Below are 18,145 nucleotides of genomic sequence, written 5' to 3' on the forward strand. Positions count from 1 at the left end.
CTTAAAGGGTACCGAATTTCAAAAATTTTATAGAAATGATCTGCTGTTTTAATCTTGCTAATAACACAAACAGGAGCGGAGCAATGCGGGTGAAACCGCGGAGCACAGCTAGTTATCTATACAGCAAAATGATAACCCCAAATATTTATGCTACCTAGTGAACATACATTGAGCGAGTAGCCCGATTTTGTTTGTGTTATAAGTCACGTATTTATTTGGAATTAATGCTGAGACACGGCCACCGTTGCATAATATGATAAAATATTTAAACGTTTTTTTATTATTATTATATCAAAACAGAATTTTATGTAATGTAATATTTTAACATTGCGTAAAACACTGCTCTCTTATGTATTTAAAAAAAGAGTAGAAAATTAACTCTATCACAATATTATTTTACTTGATGTTTTAAATTTCTTATTAATTACATACCTAATGGTTTTTATTAGTTTAGTAGGTTTTGCCAATTTGCATTCTGAATTAAATCACAACTTCATTATAGTTTACAAGCTGTATTGAATATAAATATTTCTATACATTACATAATGTAAAATTCTTAATTACTTTTAATATAAAATCGACATGTTTGACTAGTGCTAGGTCGTTAAACCAGTATCATCATCATCATCATCAGCCTTTCGATGTCCACTGCTGGACGTAGGCCTCTCCTAATGCACGCCACTGAGCCCGGTCGTTGGCTCTTTGCCGCCAGTTATGGCCAGCAACCATGCGGACGTCGTCACTCCACCGTGTAGCAGGACGTCCTACGCTACGTTTGCCGAGTCGCGGTCTCCACTCTAAGACATGTATAAACCAGTATAAACTATGATTATTTATGACTGAAAAAAAATCACTATCGCAATTCACCCATACGCAAACACCTTTACGCTTCATGAACATAACTTATATTGTCAAACTTTTTCTCCATGCGGGTAGTTAAGAAACAGCGCAATAAACATTAGTTGGCAACAAGTCGACTACACCTGTTGGCCATTACTCGCTGAACTTTACACTGATGTATTGCGAAATATTATAGCCATAGTTTTACTAGAAACGATAGTTTTTTGCCACAATTTTGAGTAGTGGCTCTTTTAAAGTAACCGAATCACGTTGTGCGCTATTTTTCGCAATGAGTTTGAGAGAGTATTTCACCCGGTTTCTCTGAAATGGCTAGAAAAAACCTAGGCTAATTATTTCTCATTTAACTTTTTTGTCTCAGAGCAAGCTAAGAGGTAGTTGGGCCACCTGATGTTAAATGGTGACCACTCTTTAAGGACCTAAAATGCCGTAGTTGTTATGTAAACATAAAACATTTTTAAAGCTGTTGCTCTCGATTTAGATTTAAAGCAATATCTATACTTCCTAAATCTTGTCCAGTCTCGTATAAAATACGACAAATTAAGTCACTTCCAGTACTCTATGTATTTATGTTGGTTTTAATAGCAAAATGGTTTGTAAGTTAATGGGTTTTAAATGTTTACGGACGGTAAAAACATTCGTTTCATACTGTTTATTCATTTGGTAACTGAAGATCTACCTACATTGTACTATTTAGGTGTTCACGCTCTACTTATAAATTTTGGAAACATTTTTAAGATTCTGGTTTAAATGATAATACAGTCGGCATTTATTGTACGCATTTTATGAGCTTTTTTTTTGACTTGGATTTACTTGTATTTGTTTATACAGGAATATAAAACTTTATGGAGTAGGTAAATTGATTAAAAATGCGCTTACCTCCTTGCTATGTTACCATAATGTTTCAGGAAAAATGTCCCTTCAAAAACCTTAAAATTGCTAAATGAAACTGAAAAAACAATTACCTACATCATCTTACAAGTACAAATAATTGAATATAAGCATTGCTATTATATAGCATATCTTCTTATTCCATTTAATAAGCTCCGATTCCCGCCCTAGATATTATAAAACTTAATTTTACTATTTCAGCCTTCAGGCTTAGGCAGCAGGCTGTGTTATTATTTTGCTGTGTTCTTACTTGTAATTTTATACCATATCTATGGTTGTAGATTAAACAGAGATTTCAGACCAAACTAAACACATTATACACTAAATCCGATAATAGTTGCAACGTTTAGTACATTCTAATATGAAGGTACAGTGTCGCCTAATTTCCCCCGGGAGCCGGGAGGTCCCGATAACGAAATATTGGCTATATTTGGACTTTGCTTTAATATGTGACAGCTCATTTTAGGACTAGTGTGTTAGGTATACAAGTATAAAAGGTATTGCACGCCTCATGAGCGAAGCGTTGAGGTGGGTACTACTGTCACTTCGCGCAAAACATCTGATTTTTCGAACTTAAAATGTCTTAAGTATCATACATTGCACTTGTAAGATAATACATACACACACATATTAAGAAAAAACACTATTTTTAACATTCATGATACTTTTGATGTCATTTTTGTTATTTAAACTAGTTAAAAAACAGTTTAAAAAAGTTCTGTCTTGGACGTCCGTGTGTCTGTATGTGCGGAGGATTTTCTTGTTAACACGATAGCGACCGAAATACTTTACTAATCGAGTCTTTTTTTTTCTCTTACGCTTGATTATGCTCAGGAATAGAACCCTTTCATTTTTCAGGGTCTGATTCGATGTGGTTTAATTGTTATTAAATAAACAATAAAAAATATCGACTGTTCTCCATAATTGTAGTATATCTATATATTACATATATTCTTTATTTTATTTTATTTTTTTTTTATATTTATAGTGTACTCAAAATTCACCATTATAAACTCGATTCTTTATACTATAAGCCAAGGTTTAAAAAAATAAGTTGGTAGTCAGTCCCTTAAACCTGCGCAGTTTCACATCTAGGTGGGGCCACAAGAAAAATAGCTCAATTATTACGGTACCGCTTTCTTTACTTTTCCAACTGTTTTGAGACAGTACAAGAGCATTGGCACATGAGAATAAGTGTATCTACATACTTATATTATATACACCTTTATAAATAATCAATTTTATTGTAAAGGATGAGATTATGAGGCGTGCACTTTTGGATTTTCCAAACTTTTTTATTTTTTGTATAACTTTTTACTATTAAGCAGGAACATCATTATATTTTTTTGAAAAATGTATTATAAAATAACAACACAATATCTACATTAACCTAGGGGTTGAACCCTCTCTAGGGTTGCCGTAACAACGTAATTGTGCAGATAAAAAACACCTTGGGGGTCCTTTATAGGATTTAAATGACAATTTTCACGCTGTGCTACCTTTGTAGCACATTTGTTCATTGAATTATGGCGGTATTTTACACGCAAATTGAAAAGTTACGTTTTTATACACCCCATATTACGTTCTTTATTAGGATTAATACAGACGAATTTTACACAGAAGACGAATTGACAATGCCAATATGGAACGAAGCTGAAAGTAATCAACTTTTCATAATACATGAACCACCTGTGCATGTTTGATAAGTAAAATATGGATATGAAATATCTCAGCTCACTAATTAAAATATAACTAAATTTCAACGCACTTAGCTGTATTGTAGCTCATAAACCAGTTCGGTCAACCCCCACACCTAATCAATTAGGAAAAACAGAAACAACAACAAAATTACTGCTTATTAAATAAATCTGCCCTTGCACAGTGCACTTATGGCCAACATGGCTCGATCCTTTATGAGAGGCCCGTATACCAGCAATGAACATGGACTGATGATGATAATGAAATACAACAAAATACACACCCTGTATAGCGCCCGCCCAGCACAGCCAAAAGAGCGCCCATTTCGCCGTCCTGAAGCGTTGCAACCAGCTCGGTCTGACCACCCCCCAGCCGCACCGCAGCGCACGCTCCTCTGGTGACAGCTGGGATGCTGCGTCTTCTTCACCCTGGTGAAAGAATATATTTTGAACATCCTGTATTTGTAGGTGAGGATATACAAAATAACTACGTTGTCATATTATATTCTAATAACTTGAATCGACTTAAACTTGATCAACCTGTATTTGAAAAAAAAACATACCAGCCGAATTGATAACCTCCTCCTTTTTTTTTTGAAGTCGGTTAATTATGGGACTGTTTGATGCTAATGCTTTTGTGTTCTTAAAATTAATTATTTAATCAGACGCGTTCTACATTATAAGAAATATAATATTGTGTTGTTTATCTATACATATAATAAATCTGTAGAAGGGTCAATTCTGTACATTGAAAATATTGAAAAAATAAATAGCAGGGGGTGTTACTGGATCGATACCAAACCCAAATATGTGATTAAAAAAATTTTTGTCTGTCTGTCTGTCTGTCTGTCTGTCTGTCTGTCTGTCTGTCTGTCTGTATGTGAAGACATCACGTGAAAACTAACGGTTCGATTTCGATGAAACTTGGTATAATTATACCTTATTATCCTGGGCGTAAAATAGGATACTTTTTATCCTGGAAAAATACGTAGAAAAAAAAATAAACTAAAATTTTCAGTTTTATCCATAGACGTTGTTCTATACCGCAGTGGATTCAGCGCCGTAACATGTAGCTCCGAAAGTCGGATTTGGCTTGAACCGTTTGCGTCACACGAGAGCCGCACGATGCCACGCCTGCCACGACTCCTATATAAGGACTGCGATCCGCGCCGCGCGACGCATAAAATTTATGAATTTTGATGCGAGCGGACGTGTCCAGTGTGGCGAGCGGTCGTTCTTATTGGAATAAAATATATTGTATGCATAATAATAATAATTAATTAACATATTAATATTGTTTTCACCGTAAATTGGTTTATTCATTAAACTCATAATTCTCTCTGTCATCTCATTTCATTGTATTTGTAACTATACATATTATTATAATAAATCTGTAGAAGGGTCAATTCTGTACATTGAAAATAAGTTGAAAATATTGAAAAAATAAATACCAGGGGGTGTTACTGGATCGATACCAAACCCAAATATGTGTTTAAAAAATTTTTTGTCTGTCTGTCTGTCTGTCTGTCTGCATCACGTGAAAACTAACGGTTCGATTTCGATGAAACTTGGTATAATTATACCTTATTATCCTGGGCGTATAATAGGATACTTTTTAAATAAAATACGTAGAAAAAAATTAATCTTTTCAGTTTTATCCATAGACGTTGTTCTGTAGAACCGCGAACACACGTTGCGTATTATTATAGGCCTAGCCGTATTTGGGTCCAATATATATTTATAAGATATCATTGTCAGAGTTACTCAAAATGAAGAAATAAACCATCCACGCGAAGACCGACATCCGCGCGGACGGAGTCGCGGGCGGAAGCTAGTAAATAAAATAAATAACACAATTCATTTAATTGTCTTCCTTATAAGGAACAAACAATATCACTTTCGTCACAAACACTGAATTTACTCAATTATTCCCACTACGGAATCACAGACAAATAAATAAAAGGTTACGGACCCCTAAAGACCAAGAGCACTAAATCATAAGCCCGTTGCACCAATTCGTATTGAATTATACAACAAGAGGCCGGAACTAATAATATTGTCACAACGAGATCAAGATTTAATGCTCAATGCGCCCACATTCTGTTCCTTAATAATTAAGTGTACTTGGCTAAAAATTGGATGTTTTTTGTTCCCTTTGAGTTATAGTGATATGGAGCTATAGAAATTGGTGGTAATGTTGTGCTTTTTGCGTGTAAGCTATAGCTGACACCGCTGCAGCTGTGTGTCACCTTTGGAAAATTTTGTTTTTATGATTACCTAGTATAATATGTTCAATTTTCTAAAATTAAAGTAAAGATTCATGCCTGTGCTCCAACTTCTTAAAATCAGATCGCTATATGAAATGTGAGGCTAATACACTATATTCAACTACACATATAATTGTTTAAATTGTTAATTTAAACGAATAGGATATTCCCTCCCACGCAAATAGGGAAAGTTACAATTTTCAATGATTACCCAACTATCACGCAAGCGAAGCCACGGGTTAAAACTAGTTACATATAAATAATAAAGGACAGAGTGGGCGGTCTTTATTACGTCAATCGGAATTCATTGGAGCACCACTTATAGCTTGGCTATTTTTTGCTACACTTATACTGTCGACTCTAATTTGTATGAAATTGTAATAAGGAAATATCTTGAATTCCTTGATTGAGAATAATACTTCTTTGTATGATAATCCGCATGGCAGACCTACTGATACATATTGTGTGTAACATGTTCCCGAAAGTATAGTTTTCTTTTTTGAGTATTTTGATCTTTATATTTATTAATTTCTTTAACATTATTGAGATATTCGCGTGCGGCTTCTCCCGCTTGGCACTGTGGCTTGGCAGAATAAATTGAAATAGTTTGGAAAATCCAAAAGTGCACGCCTCATAATCTCATCCTTTACAATAAAATTGATTATTTATAAAGAGTACGTGACTATAAATATAAAAATGAAATAAAATAAAACATTTGGAAAAGTAAAGAAAGCGGTACCGTAATAATTGAGCTATTTTTCTTGTGGCCCCACCTAGATGTGAAACTGCGCAGGTTTAAGGGACTGACTACCAACTTATTTTTTTAAACCTTGGCTTATAGTATAAAGAATCGAGTTTATAATGGTGAATTTTGAGTACACTATAAAAAAAAAAAAGTCAATATTTTTTTTGTTTATTTAATAACAATTAAACCACATCGAATCAGACCCTGAAAAATGAAAGGGTTCTATTCCTGAGCATACTCAAGCGTAAGAGAAAAAAAAAGACTCGATTAGTAAAGTATTTCGGTCGCTATCGTGTTAACAAGAAAAAGGATCCGCACATACAGATACACGGACGTCCAAGACAGAACTTTTTTAAACTGTTTTTTAACTAGTTAAATAACAAAAATGACATCAAAAATATCATGAACGTTAAAAATAGTGTTTTTTCTTAATATGTGTGTGTATGTATTATCTTACAAGTGCAATGTATGATACATAAAGACATTTTAAGTTTGAAAAATCAGATGTTTTGCGCGAAGTGACAGTGGTACCCACCTCAACGCTTCGCTTATGAGGCGTGCAATAGCAGAATATTTTATTCTTATAACCATGCCTATTTTATATTTAAAAGATACCTGATTTGAAAGGTTTGATCAAGAGTTCAATTTGAAAAATCTTTATGGCTATATCTATGTACAGCTATTTATCTACAATAATAAGCCTGACCAATCACCTAGAGCATCTAATCTGTACCTAGAGTCTTTATGTTTTTGTCTAATACTAATATTATAATTAAAGACAGATGTTATTACCACAAAACCAAGCCACAAAACAATTTAAACACAGACAGAGATCTGTCACTTTAATAGTTATCTATGTAAAATACGTCAAAACCAGAATACAGAACCTGCGCTTAAAGATAAACCCTGTCTAAAGTTTTTTGTGGAAAGACAGACAATGTATTAAAATATTTCACCGAATAATGAAAAAATAAATCTTGGTCTGGATTTCTATAGGGCTATAGGCTTACCCTCACCTCTCACACCAGCTTAGACTATTCCTACACCAGGAAGTCACTCTACACCTTAAGAGTTCCGTTTTAATATTTATCTTTTATAAGGTCGAAGAATACACAGGATACCTATTATGCCTTAGAAGTATTTATCCGTGACGGCTGAATTGATGTTGATAAGATTTTTATGATGCACGTGCGTTGTATAGTGTGATTCAAATGAATTTTATCTATAGTGGGTTGGTTTTTAACCGACTTCAAAAAAAAGGAGGAGGTTATCAATTCGGCCGGTATATATTTTTTTATTTTATGTATGTACACCGATTACTCCGAGGTTTCTGAACCGATTTACGTGATTCTTTTTTTGTTCGATGCGGGATGGTGTCGAATTGGTCCCATAAAAATTTTATTCGGATAGGCCCAGTAGTTTTTATTTTATGAGCATTTTTGTCTGTAGGTATTTGTAAATTTTGCAAGTGCAAGTTTGAAGTCGGTTGTTTTTAACGCAGTTATCACTTGTGTTTTTAATAAATAGCTGACACTGAACTTTAGAAAAATGTGGTACAGGCTTCTAGAAGTTCCTCTTTCTTTGACAAATAGGTTTTGGTGCCAAAGGAAAAATCAATTTTAATAAAAAATCGTTTCGACGTAAAAGCTTAATTTAGGTATATATATATATTTATATAGCTTTCCTTTAAAAACTTTCAGATCGCTTCCCTATCAAATCAAATAATTTATTTGTAAGACAACCTATTGACAGTTGAAAGTTATATTGAAAATTAAAAATAAAAAACAATAGTGCGTAAAACAACTTCATCAATCAAGAATTAACATGATGGACAAAGCCTAACTATATGGCTCATGAAATATATAATTTCATGTATTACATAAAGACAATAATTTACGATGATTCGTGCTCACATGGAAATGCTGATGTTATCAGCAATTTGATGGCTTTTTTAGTTTATGGTATCAACCAAGGGCATTAACATTTGTTTTGACAAAGGTATACTTCTTATCTAGATGAATTTCAGTAAATAAAAGTGAGAGGATGAAAATTTGTTATGTATATTTTCAACTATATTTTTATGTGGGCTTTTCTTCGCATTTCCTTGGTTCTAATTTCTATCAGATAGGTAGCCAAAATTTTATAGTTTAAACTAGCGGTCCGCCCCGGCTTCGCCCGTGGTACCTACTTACATGTTTAAACTATCCTATCTCTCAAGTTGGATCGAACTGCACATGGTGTGCGAATTTTATTATAATCGGTTAAGTGGTTTAGGAGTCCATTGAGGACAAACATTGTGACACGAGATTTATATATATATTAAGATTAATTGAGTATTATTTTTATTTTAGGTGGTATTAGATACTAAATTCTTTCCCAGAAAAGCTTTTTTTACTGTTGTGTTTAAAAGTTTTAAGTACACATTTTTATTTAAGCCATAGTAGATAATAATGTAACCACATTTTCCAATGAAATCGATAGTTTATTGTAAATTATTGCTTTTTAATTTATTTTTTGCAGTAGGTATATTTGGAATAATTCATATAAATAGGTAGATTTTCAAGTTTCAAAGTTTAAATTTAATTAATGTAGCTATAGGTAATAGATAGATCTAAACAGATTAATTAATCTTTTTTAACCCTTCACGAGAACGATCAAAAACTTAACTCTAATACCAAATTTAACAATACCATTCTTTCGAGAACTTTTCACAAATCAAAACATAGTTCGGAACTTTTCGTGCAACGAGCAGCAGAGGGCGACACTGCGGCACCAACCCTTCGCGACAGACTGAATGAAAACGAAGCGTGCTACTGTATATAAACAAAATGGGGACAGAGTAAGGGACCACAGAGGCTGAGGTCCTTGCGGTTTAAGATGAAAAACCAATCAAGATAATTGAAAAAAAATTGAAGCGGAAAAATTATAGTTCTGAAGTGTCTTAAATTATTATTTAAAAAGTTTTAGTTATAAGAAGTTAATAATGACGTGTAAGCCTCAGAAAATGTGCATAGCTTCAGAATATATCTAAAAAAATTATTGACTTGAAAGTTCTTTTCATGACGAATCCACATTCTGTTTAAGAAGACTGTTGTAGACTTTTATCTAAAAAATAATGTATTATTTATTTTTCTTAATACATAAGCAATGCGGTTTGCATTGCTTATGTATTATTATTATGGAATCAACAAGGTGGAAGGCCGAAGGGCAGCATAGGGCTTATGCGACAATAAGTTCTTACTGAAAGCTTTCTGCTTTCTAATAACAGTTCCACAAATTCAATTATTATTATACGGGATACATGTATTCTATTTTGTTATGGCATAGCATTGATTACAAAAACATGAGAGATCATGCCTATTGCCCATATCCTTATTAATTACGACGTCTTTTTTGACAGATCAAACCAAATATAAATTACAACTCTCATAAACTAACCGCTATACCAAACTCAATCATACAGATCAAATTAAACCAATGAACGGGATATACTTTCTCTGTCAACCCATAGTAATCTATACCCCTTGTACTGCGCACGCGCGCAAACTTAGCAAGCCTTAATTTAATTCCCAGCGAAACTGAATGAGTACCATATTTTATTTTGGAGGGAAATTAAGAAACGTGGAAACATTTGTTTGCGTCTACTCGCCGGTGACGGTTATTACAGGAATGCTTTTAGTTAAATAATAATTTTCATTAACGCCTCGAAGCTGTGGAAGTGTGGAGTGCTGTCGTTTGTGGATGTTTTGTGTTCCAGGGAATATTTGAAAGTGTTTGGCGGGAATGTAATTTGAACGTAATTATGGATGTTCATCAAGAGTGTATGTAATGAACTGTGTTTAGTTGATGAGAGATGATTATATATATGATGATGATCACTTAGTTCAGTACCGTATCCTACTCTTATTCTTAGTAGAAAATTTTATTTGACAATGTTATTAGCAGGAGGGGAATCAGCGATGTGCTACTTGGTATTAAAACAAAACAGCCCTAGTCACCATTTTTTAGTCTCACAATAATTTCCAAATGTAAAAAATGTAAGGAAAATAAAGTACCTAATGTAAGTAAGTTTATTACGATATCAATAATTTTAAACCTTGTATGTTAACTAGAAACATTTCATACGTGAAATCCATAAAATATGTTTCACATTATAGACTTCTGAGCTTAAAATGGTGTTATAAAAACCATTGTTCTTATCACACAAACGTCCACAAGTCCTGTTTCAGAGCGAGCAGACTGTTAGAGTTCCCTAACCAAATAGCAAAACGGACATTTACAATATTTTTTTTAATAAACATGCATTTAATATTAAACTTCTGATTATGCCACTGCCCACTACATTTATATGAAAATATTTTGTGCCAACGGCACTGCAAGACCGTCGATTTTCGAGTGTTAACTATTGCAACAACAATAGGACAACTTTTCTATCAAGAGAGAAGCATTTGGAGCATTTTCGTTAATTTAGAATTTAGATTGTAAGAATTCAAATGAAGATTTTAGGTTTGCCAAATTTGTAATCTATTAAAAACTTACTGACCGAAAATAATAATTTAAAAACAGACTGATTTAATTGTTGCAGATAGAGCCAACTATGAGCTTTTCTTTACCAAAATAATTCTTATCATTTTTTCCTTTCAAACTAATTTGTACAGAACCTTGGATAGTTCGTGTTCCGGCGCTCACTTGGGCACATTTTCATCGAAATCATAATATCAATTTGTAGGCACGTCACGTCACGACAAGATGTCTTTTAAATGCAAATTTATAATCTTTAATTCTAATACATCCGTACGTTGTGAGTTGTCGTTAACACACATAGATACTATTATAGTATAGAAACAAGGCTTTTGAATTGTATTATGTTTGGCTTAGCAATTATAGTAATAACAAAAACAAAGTGACAAATTCGAGCACAAAAATTATGAATCGTGCCATTAGGGCTTAGAGGTAGCCATTATTAAAGGAATTAATTAGGCTTAATTAGGCTGCTTTCATTTACTATAAAGTTTTTATTACAAATAAAAAAAATATAAACTTACTAGATTTCCGCCCGCGGCTTCGCCCGTGTTTGCAAAGGAAAACCCGCATAGTTCCCGTTCCCGTGGGATTTCGGGGATAAAAACTATCCTATGTGTTAATCCAAGTTACCCTCTATATGTGTGCTAAATTTCATTGTAATCGGTTCAGTAGTTTTTACGCGAAAGAGTAACAAACATCCATACATCCATACATCCATACATCCATCCATCCATACATACAAACTTTCGCCTTTATAATATATATTAGATTAAACGCAAGTGCGAAGTCGTGGTTTCAACTTTTCCTACAGAAATGAGATAACGAAATTAGTATACGCTAATGATTCAATTATTCAAGAGAAACCTATGTTTACTATTCATTGTTATCAACAATAGAATCATATTATTCTGTGTTATTATTCAACAGCTCAACACACAACACTCAACTTAATATAGCTCGCATTACCTGATAGTTTCCATTTCTCCTGACAGTGGTCCTCAGGTCTATGGTGTGGAAGCCATCGTCGACGCCCTCGAAGGCTCTGTTCACACAGCCTCCAGCCTCCAACGCCATTGCGATCTGTAAAGGTATATTAAACTACTAAAAACTTGCAAGTGATTTGGATTGTCGCTTCTACCCAGAATGTTCAACAAGAAGCTTTGGATAAAAGACAAGGAACTCGATAAAAGAAGAAGATATCTTTCCAATGAAAAGTGATTTCATTTGTCACAATAAATATTAATTCAATTTTTAATTAAATTCGCATTCCATGGGTTTTTATCATGAAGATATTCGTCGCGAATTTTGGTCCTTTGAATGCGCAAGAGTTATCCTAGTCATACGCAAGTATACAAATATAAGATTTGCAGATTTTTCGTGAAAATTACTCTCTGGGTCAATGATTACATAGCTGCAAGATTCTAACCTTTTAACATAAAGTAAAGTCCTCGTCCAGTAAAGATTCGATCTAGCACGGACAGTTGATCTTGATACTTTCTCATTCAAAATCAATCGGATAGGTTGGAAGTCGGTAACTATTACGGATGTGGGATTGTAGTAAAATTATGGGACTTATCTTTGCCATTTTCTCACAACATAAAATGCATTAATAACATAAGAAATTGATAACGCTGAATACTAATTGATCATTTTTGGGGAATTTAATATGTAACAAATCGCCTTTGAAATATGTATGTATAACATTTTCTATCGTGTTACCATCCACATACTAGCATACAATACACTAACAATAAAGAACCATCCTGACAATGAAGCTACAATATCACAATGGATGGGAATCAGGACATGCGCGCGCGCATACCTGCGCCTTTCTACTTAATGACTGACGTCACAGTGACTATAAAAGACGAGGTAGGGCATGACGTAGTTATTTTCTCTTGTGAATGTGAAGGTTTGGTTGGATAATTTTTGCTGTTCGATTTTCAGAGTAATAGAAAATTATGATTTATGACCATGCGATAAGTACATGAAAGCATATTTTTATTTTATTTGTAAGTATGTATGAAAGATATATTCTCTACTAGAACTTCAGCTATACAAATGCTGTAACGATAAGAGGAAATACTCAAATTAGTAAATTATATTTTTTCGTTAGGGTTTTTGTCTCTCTGGATATTAAAGATTTTTGGTTAGTTATTAAAACCAAATAGGATAATATTATTTATATCCAATTTTCTACTAAATGCCACCTAAATTGATTATTTAGGAGGCATGTAGTATCACTACAGTACACTACTATTGCAATAACTGTATAACCAGAGCTGTATCTTCAGGGTTCATTTACTTTTAACCCTATTTAAAACGAACAGGTTTTGCGAATAAATACCTAAACAAATAATATAAGAATTTAAGGTTTTTGTTGTTTATCCTCAATCAAAAGAAACCCGTTTGGTTCAGACGCACTTTGCAGGTTTTTCTGATATCTGATATTGAAAAATTCGAAGATACGACTTTGTCGTGCGATTCGGTGTTTTTGCTGTTCGTTCTTTTTGCTACTTACCTAAATTGCACGCCTCATAAGCGAAGCGTTGAGGTGGGTACTACTGTCACTTCGCGCAAAACATCTGATTTTTCAAACTTAAAATGTCTTTATGTATCATACATTGCACTTGTAAGATAATACATACACACACATATTAAGAAAAAACACTATTTTTAACGTTCATGATATTTTTGATGTCATTTTTGTTATTTAAACTAGTTAAAAAACAGTTTAAAAAGTTCTGTCTTGGACGTCCGTGTGTCTGTATGTGCGGATCCTTTTTCTTGTTAACACGATAGCGACCGAAATACTTTACTAATCGAGTCTTTTTTTTTCTCTTACGCTTGAGTATGCTCAGGAATAGAACCCTTTCATTTTTCAGGGTCTGATTCGATGTGGTTTAATTGTTATTAAATAAACAAAAAAAATATCGACTTTTTTTTTTTTATAGTGTACTCAAAATTCACCATTATAAACTCGATTCTTTATACTATAAGCCAAGGTTTAAAAAAATAAGTTGGTACTGGTAGTCAGTCCCTTAAACCTGCGCAGTTTCACATCTAGGTGGGGCCACAAGAAAAATAGCTCAATTATTACGGTACCGCTTTCTTTACTTTTCCAAATGTTTTATTTTATTTAATTTTTATATTTATAGTCACGTACTCTTTATAAATAATCAATTTTATTGTAAAGGATGAGATTATGAGGCGTGCACTTTTGGATTTTCCAAACTATTTATACTTTCTATGAAAATCTTTTAAAGGGCAATTATTTCTTTGCTTTATATAGGTACTTGTATATTATATGTATAACTAAATTTAATTACCCTTTTCACATAGCTCTCCATACGTACAATTATTTCATTGGTAATTTTGTTTGAATTGTTTCGCTATCTTTAGAAGCTTCCCTTGCATAGTTTTTGGGCATAATTAATAGCCTATGTTACTGTCCGACTGTTAAGTTATTTCTACACAATTGTAAATCATGTCAATCACTTGTGCTGTTTCTTTTTAAATTGTATCTTTAATCGCTTCATAAGTTATAGATAGGATTTCGAAAACCAGTGTTTGAATATTTATTAAAGAGCAATAAATAAAACAAGTGAACAAGAAGCAAAAAAAATTGTACGAACACTAGCAATACATTAGCATTATTTTTCTTTAATTTTATATCGAGTGCTATTCTTAAAATGGCTTATCATGAACAATTTCCATTATTTTATATCAAATTCAGATTTAATAATGCTCGTGTTTCATATAAATTATTATCGTTATTATGAACAATGATTGTATGATAAAGTTTTGCCTGTGAATTATGCTGGTTACCAAGCCACCCAATAAGGTATCTCTACAAAGATGAACTATTTAAATTATTATTGTTTATTTATTTTATGTTTTGGCTACGTAAATAAAATTAGTATTCTGTAAATATAGTGGTAATTAAAAATACTACTTGGTATGCAGGTTAATGTTTAATGTCCATAAACTTAAAAATAACCGTTTCCTAGTGCATAGTAGCTAAGAAATGAGTTGATCGATGTAAATACTCATACACATTTATGCAGTCGGTTAATAATTAATATTTGCATATGATACTGAATTAAACAGAATGCGCTATCAAGTAACAAATGAACATTAATTCAAAGCCAAGTCGATTATAATTTATTTAAATTACACTGATTACACGCGATAAGAGAACTCTTTTATGGTATGTCGGTAATTACCATACGTACACACACATATGTAAACACACATTATATTGTTTACCTTTTACTTTTTCACTATAATTGAAATAATAATAATTAATATCTACTGCGCACTTGGCTAGTCTCTGTCGAGATTCAATGCCACGAGTAAAAATTAACATATTTTCAATAATCCTCTATAATAATAAATAACTGACAAACGACAGTGGAATTTATTCGAAACAATTTAAAGTAATTACCTATCCGAAAATGTAGGTTATGACATCGAGATTAACAATATTATAAATATTTATTTCTTAAACTACCTATATTGTAGTTTATGCTCCAAATTACTAGTGCGAAAACCTCAGCAGTTTGTTCAATCTTTATAAAGTTTTCACACAGCACACTGACATGTTTACAGGAAGATTTATCTCCAATAGTAACTTAACTTACGTATGTATATACGTGCTGTATTATGTATATAATATGTAAAAGGTCAAATGTAATAATCCATATAATGATTAATAGCATTACACGCATTATTAAACAGCTGTGTGTTATACAATATTATGCGGAAATTATAATCTGATCTAGATAAATAATTCACTTGTTTGGTAGTCGATTCGCGTTCTGGTAGAATGCATATCACGTCAAGGATTATGTCATTCTGTAAACCTTTTGGCTACTTGTACATTGGATTTATTTCTATTTATAACACTACATACATACTTCTTTCATAGGTAAATCGAAAATTCTAGTATCAAAGTGTTTGTTACAAATCTCCTAGGAAACGACTGATCGATTTTTGAATGCGCAGGCGTTTAGGTAGGTACCTAAGCACGGAATAAAATTTGTTTTCCAGATTAATATTACTTTGATGATGGTCTCAGGTTACTGGGAGAAAATAGGAAATATAATTTCCTAGCCATATTATTTCATAATAGAACAACTTTTGCATAACATGATGCATTTCAATTTGTTACAATTAACATATTAATTGGTTCTAGTAACTATATCCACTTATTTATCAATAAAATGAATATTCAATACATTAATTGTTCGATACTGCGAAAGGTATACTATCGTCAGAGAAGTAGTTAATTTATTTATTTTTTTAATTTCCTTTAAGAGATAAAAATACCTGATGTGGAAATAATTGTTTTTTTTTTACGACGAAATGTGTACGTTTATGGACTATTTTATTTATTTGTATGAAACATTTAAATTTACCAGAATAGTTAATTATAAAACTCGTTCGTCAATAGAAAGCTAGTTACAATGTTTAAAGCTGTTGAGTGCGATAGTGACCATATTATGACATAGGCTTTAAAATATTTACCATAAAAATAAATTCACACAAGAGAATGCAAAAAATATATACATAAATAATTGATTCTGCATTAGTTTTCCTTTTTAAAGTAAGTATGGAATTCCAGACAAGATTCCAGGCAGATTTCGCAATAGTTGGGTCATTCGATCTCAGGCATAAGCATATAGCCTACCATTTTCCGCATTTTCAAAGGAAAACCCGCATGCACCATGGTTCTCCTTTCCGTGGGATTTCCAGGATAAAAACTATCCTATGTTACCCTCTTATGTGTGCTAAATTTCATTGTAGGTAATCGGTTCAGTAGAATTTGCGTGAAAGAGTAACAAACACACATACTTACATCCTCACAAACTTTCGCATTTATAATATTAAAGTAAGATAAGGCATTGAATAAATTCCTTGCGTCGTTTAAACGTATCGCATATTTAAATCTCAAATCACATTTTGGTTTCAACTGTCAACCTATCTAGGTAGTATCTACATTGTACCTATTGTTGTTCATACTAATGACAGTTTAAGAATCACTAATGTTTGTGCATTACATAGGTACGATTAGATAATGCCTCTACTTAATTAAGTCATGAAAATAACATTTTTATTCACCCTGGGTTTTTTTTTTGTTTAATTGTTATAGAAACTAACAAACGAGATTCACAACAATCTTAAAAAGATATTCCAAATTCCAACCTAGGTATGTAGTTAAAATTACATACCTACCTTTTAGTTATAATTTCATCCTTTTCGTAATATCCTTTACACAAACATCACTTTGAACTTACACGCACGCACTTTCACAGATTATAACAACATTAAACTTATGTAACACAGAACACAGAAGAGTAAAAGTGAATGGCGCGCAAATACAATTCGAATTTTGAATTTATTTTACGCGCGAAACGTTTGCCTTTTCACCAGTCGCGCGGCAAACTGACAGTGGCGCGCGCGCTCCTAGTGACGTACGAATTTCGAAAAATTCAGGCTGCACTCAAAATCAATATTCAAACTGAAAAGTAATATTTATTTCTCATGGACTCAAATAAGATTTTTTTTGTTTATGATTGTACATTCAGTCATATTATATCCACTCCAAAATACTTACACATGTTTTAAATAATACCTACTTATATGTATTATACATATTCACAATGAAGAATTCTTTCCAATTCAAAATTATACCAAAAATACATTTAACTTAAGTACCCTATATCAAAAAAAATGTTGTGTGGTTTTATGAAACCACGGTAAAAGTGAAACTGTTCGAACGGTTCCGAACACTGCTTTGAGTAGCGCATGTCGCGGCTGCCGAGTAGGTATACCTACTCGGCAGCCGCGATACACGCGACATGCGCTACACAGACCAAAAAGTTTGAGACGATGTAATAAAAGTTTCACTTTAAAAAATAGAAAGTTATCAATTAATAATTGTAAATGCTATTTCAAATAGATAAGTCTGACCTATTTAATTTAATATTTACACAAGTGTTTACGGATAGTATGAATCACATTGTTTACCTCGCATTTTTGTAACGAGAACATTAATAATATTTATCGTTATAGATTCTTCTTCTAAAATTATTGGATTGAATATTTGTAAAAAATATTATAATAAGTATACTTGCATAATGCACATGCTATTACGCAAG

General features: G+C 32.6%; 1 protein-coding gene across 3 annotated transcripts in view; it reads right to left on the minus strand.

The window, feature by feature from the left end:
* The window catches only part of LOC123696562 (solute carrier organic anion transporter family member 4A1), a 47,793-nt gene extending 30,345 nt beyond the window's left edge, over nt 1–17,448 (minus strand). For 2 of the 3 annotated variants that reach the window (XM_045642842.1, XM_045642825.1), the window contains exons 1-3: nt 17,220–17,448; nt 11,949–12,062; nt 3,731–3,875 (exon numbers count right to left, since the gene is read on the minus strand). In XM_045642842.1, the coding sequence (XP_045498798.1) occupies nt 3,731–3,875; nt 11,949–12,056 (253 nt within the window). In that variant the 5' untranslated portion in view covers nt 12,057–12,062; nt 17,220–17,448. Of the gene's footprint in view, nt 1–3,730; nt 3,876–11,948; nt 12,063–17,215 lie in introns of all 3 variants that reach the window. The other variant, XM_045642833.1, reaches the window with a different exon arrangement.
* Between the last annotated feature and the right edge of the window lie 697 nt (nt 17,449–18,145).

The sequence above is a fragment of the Colias croceus genome, chromosome 1, assembly GCF_905220415.1.
Source record: "Colias croceus chromosome 1, ilColCroc2.1".
NCBI classification, from domain to species: Eukaryota; Metazoa; Arthropoda; class Insecta; order Lepidoptera; family Pieridae; genus Colias; species Colias croceus.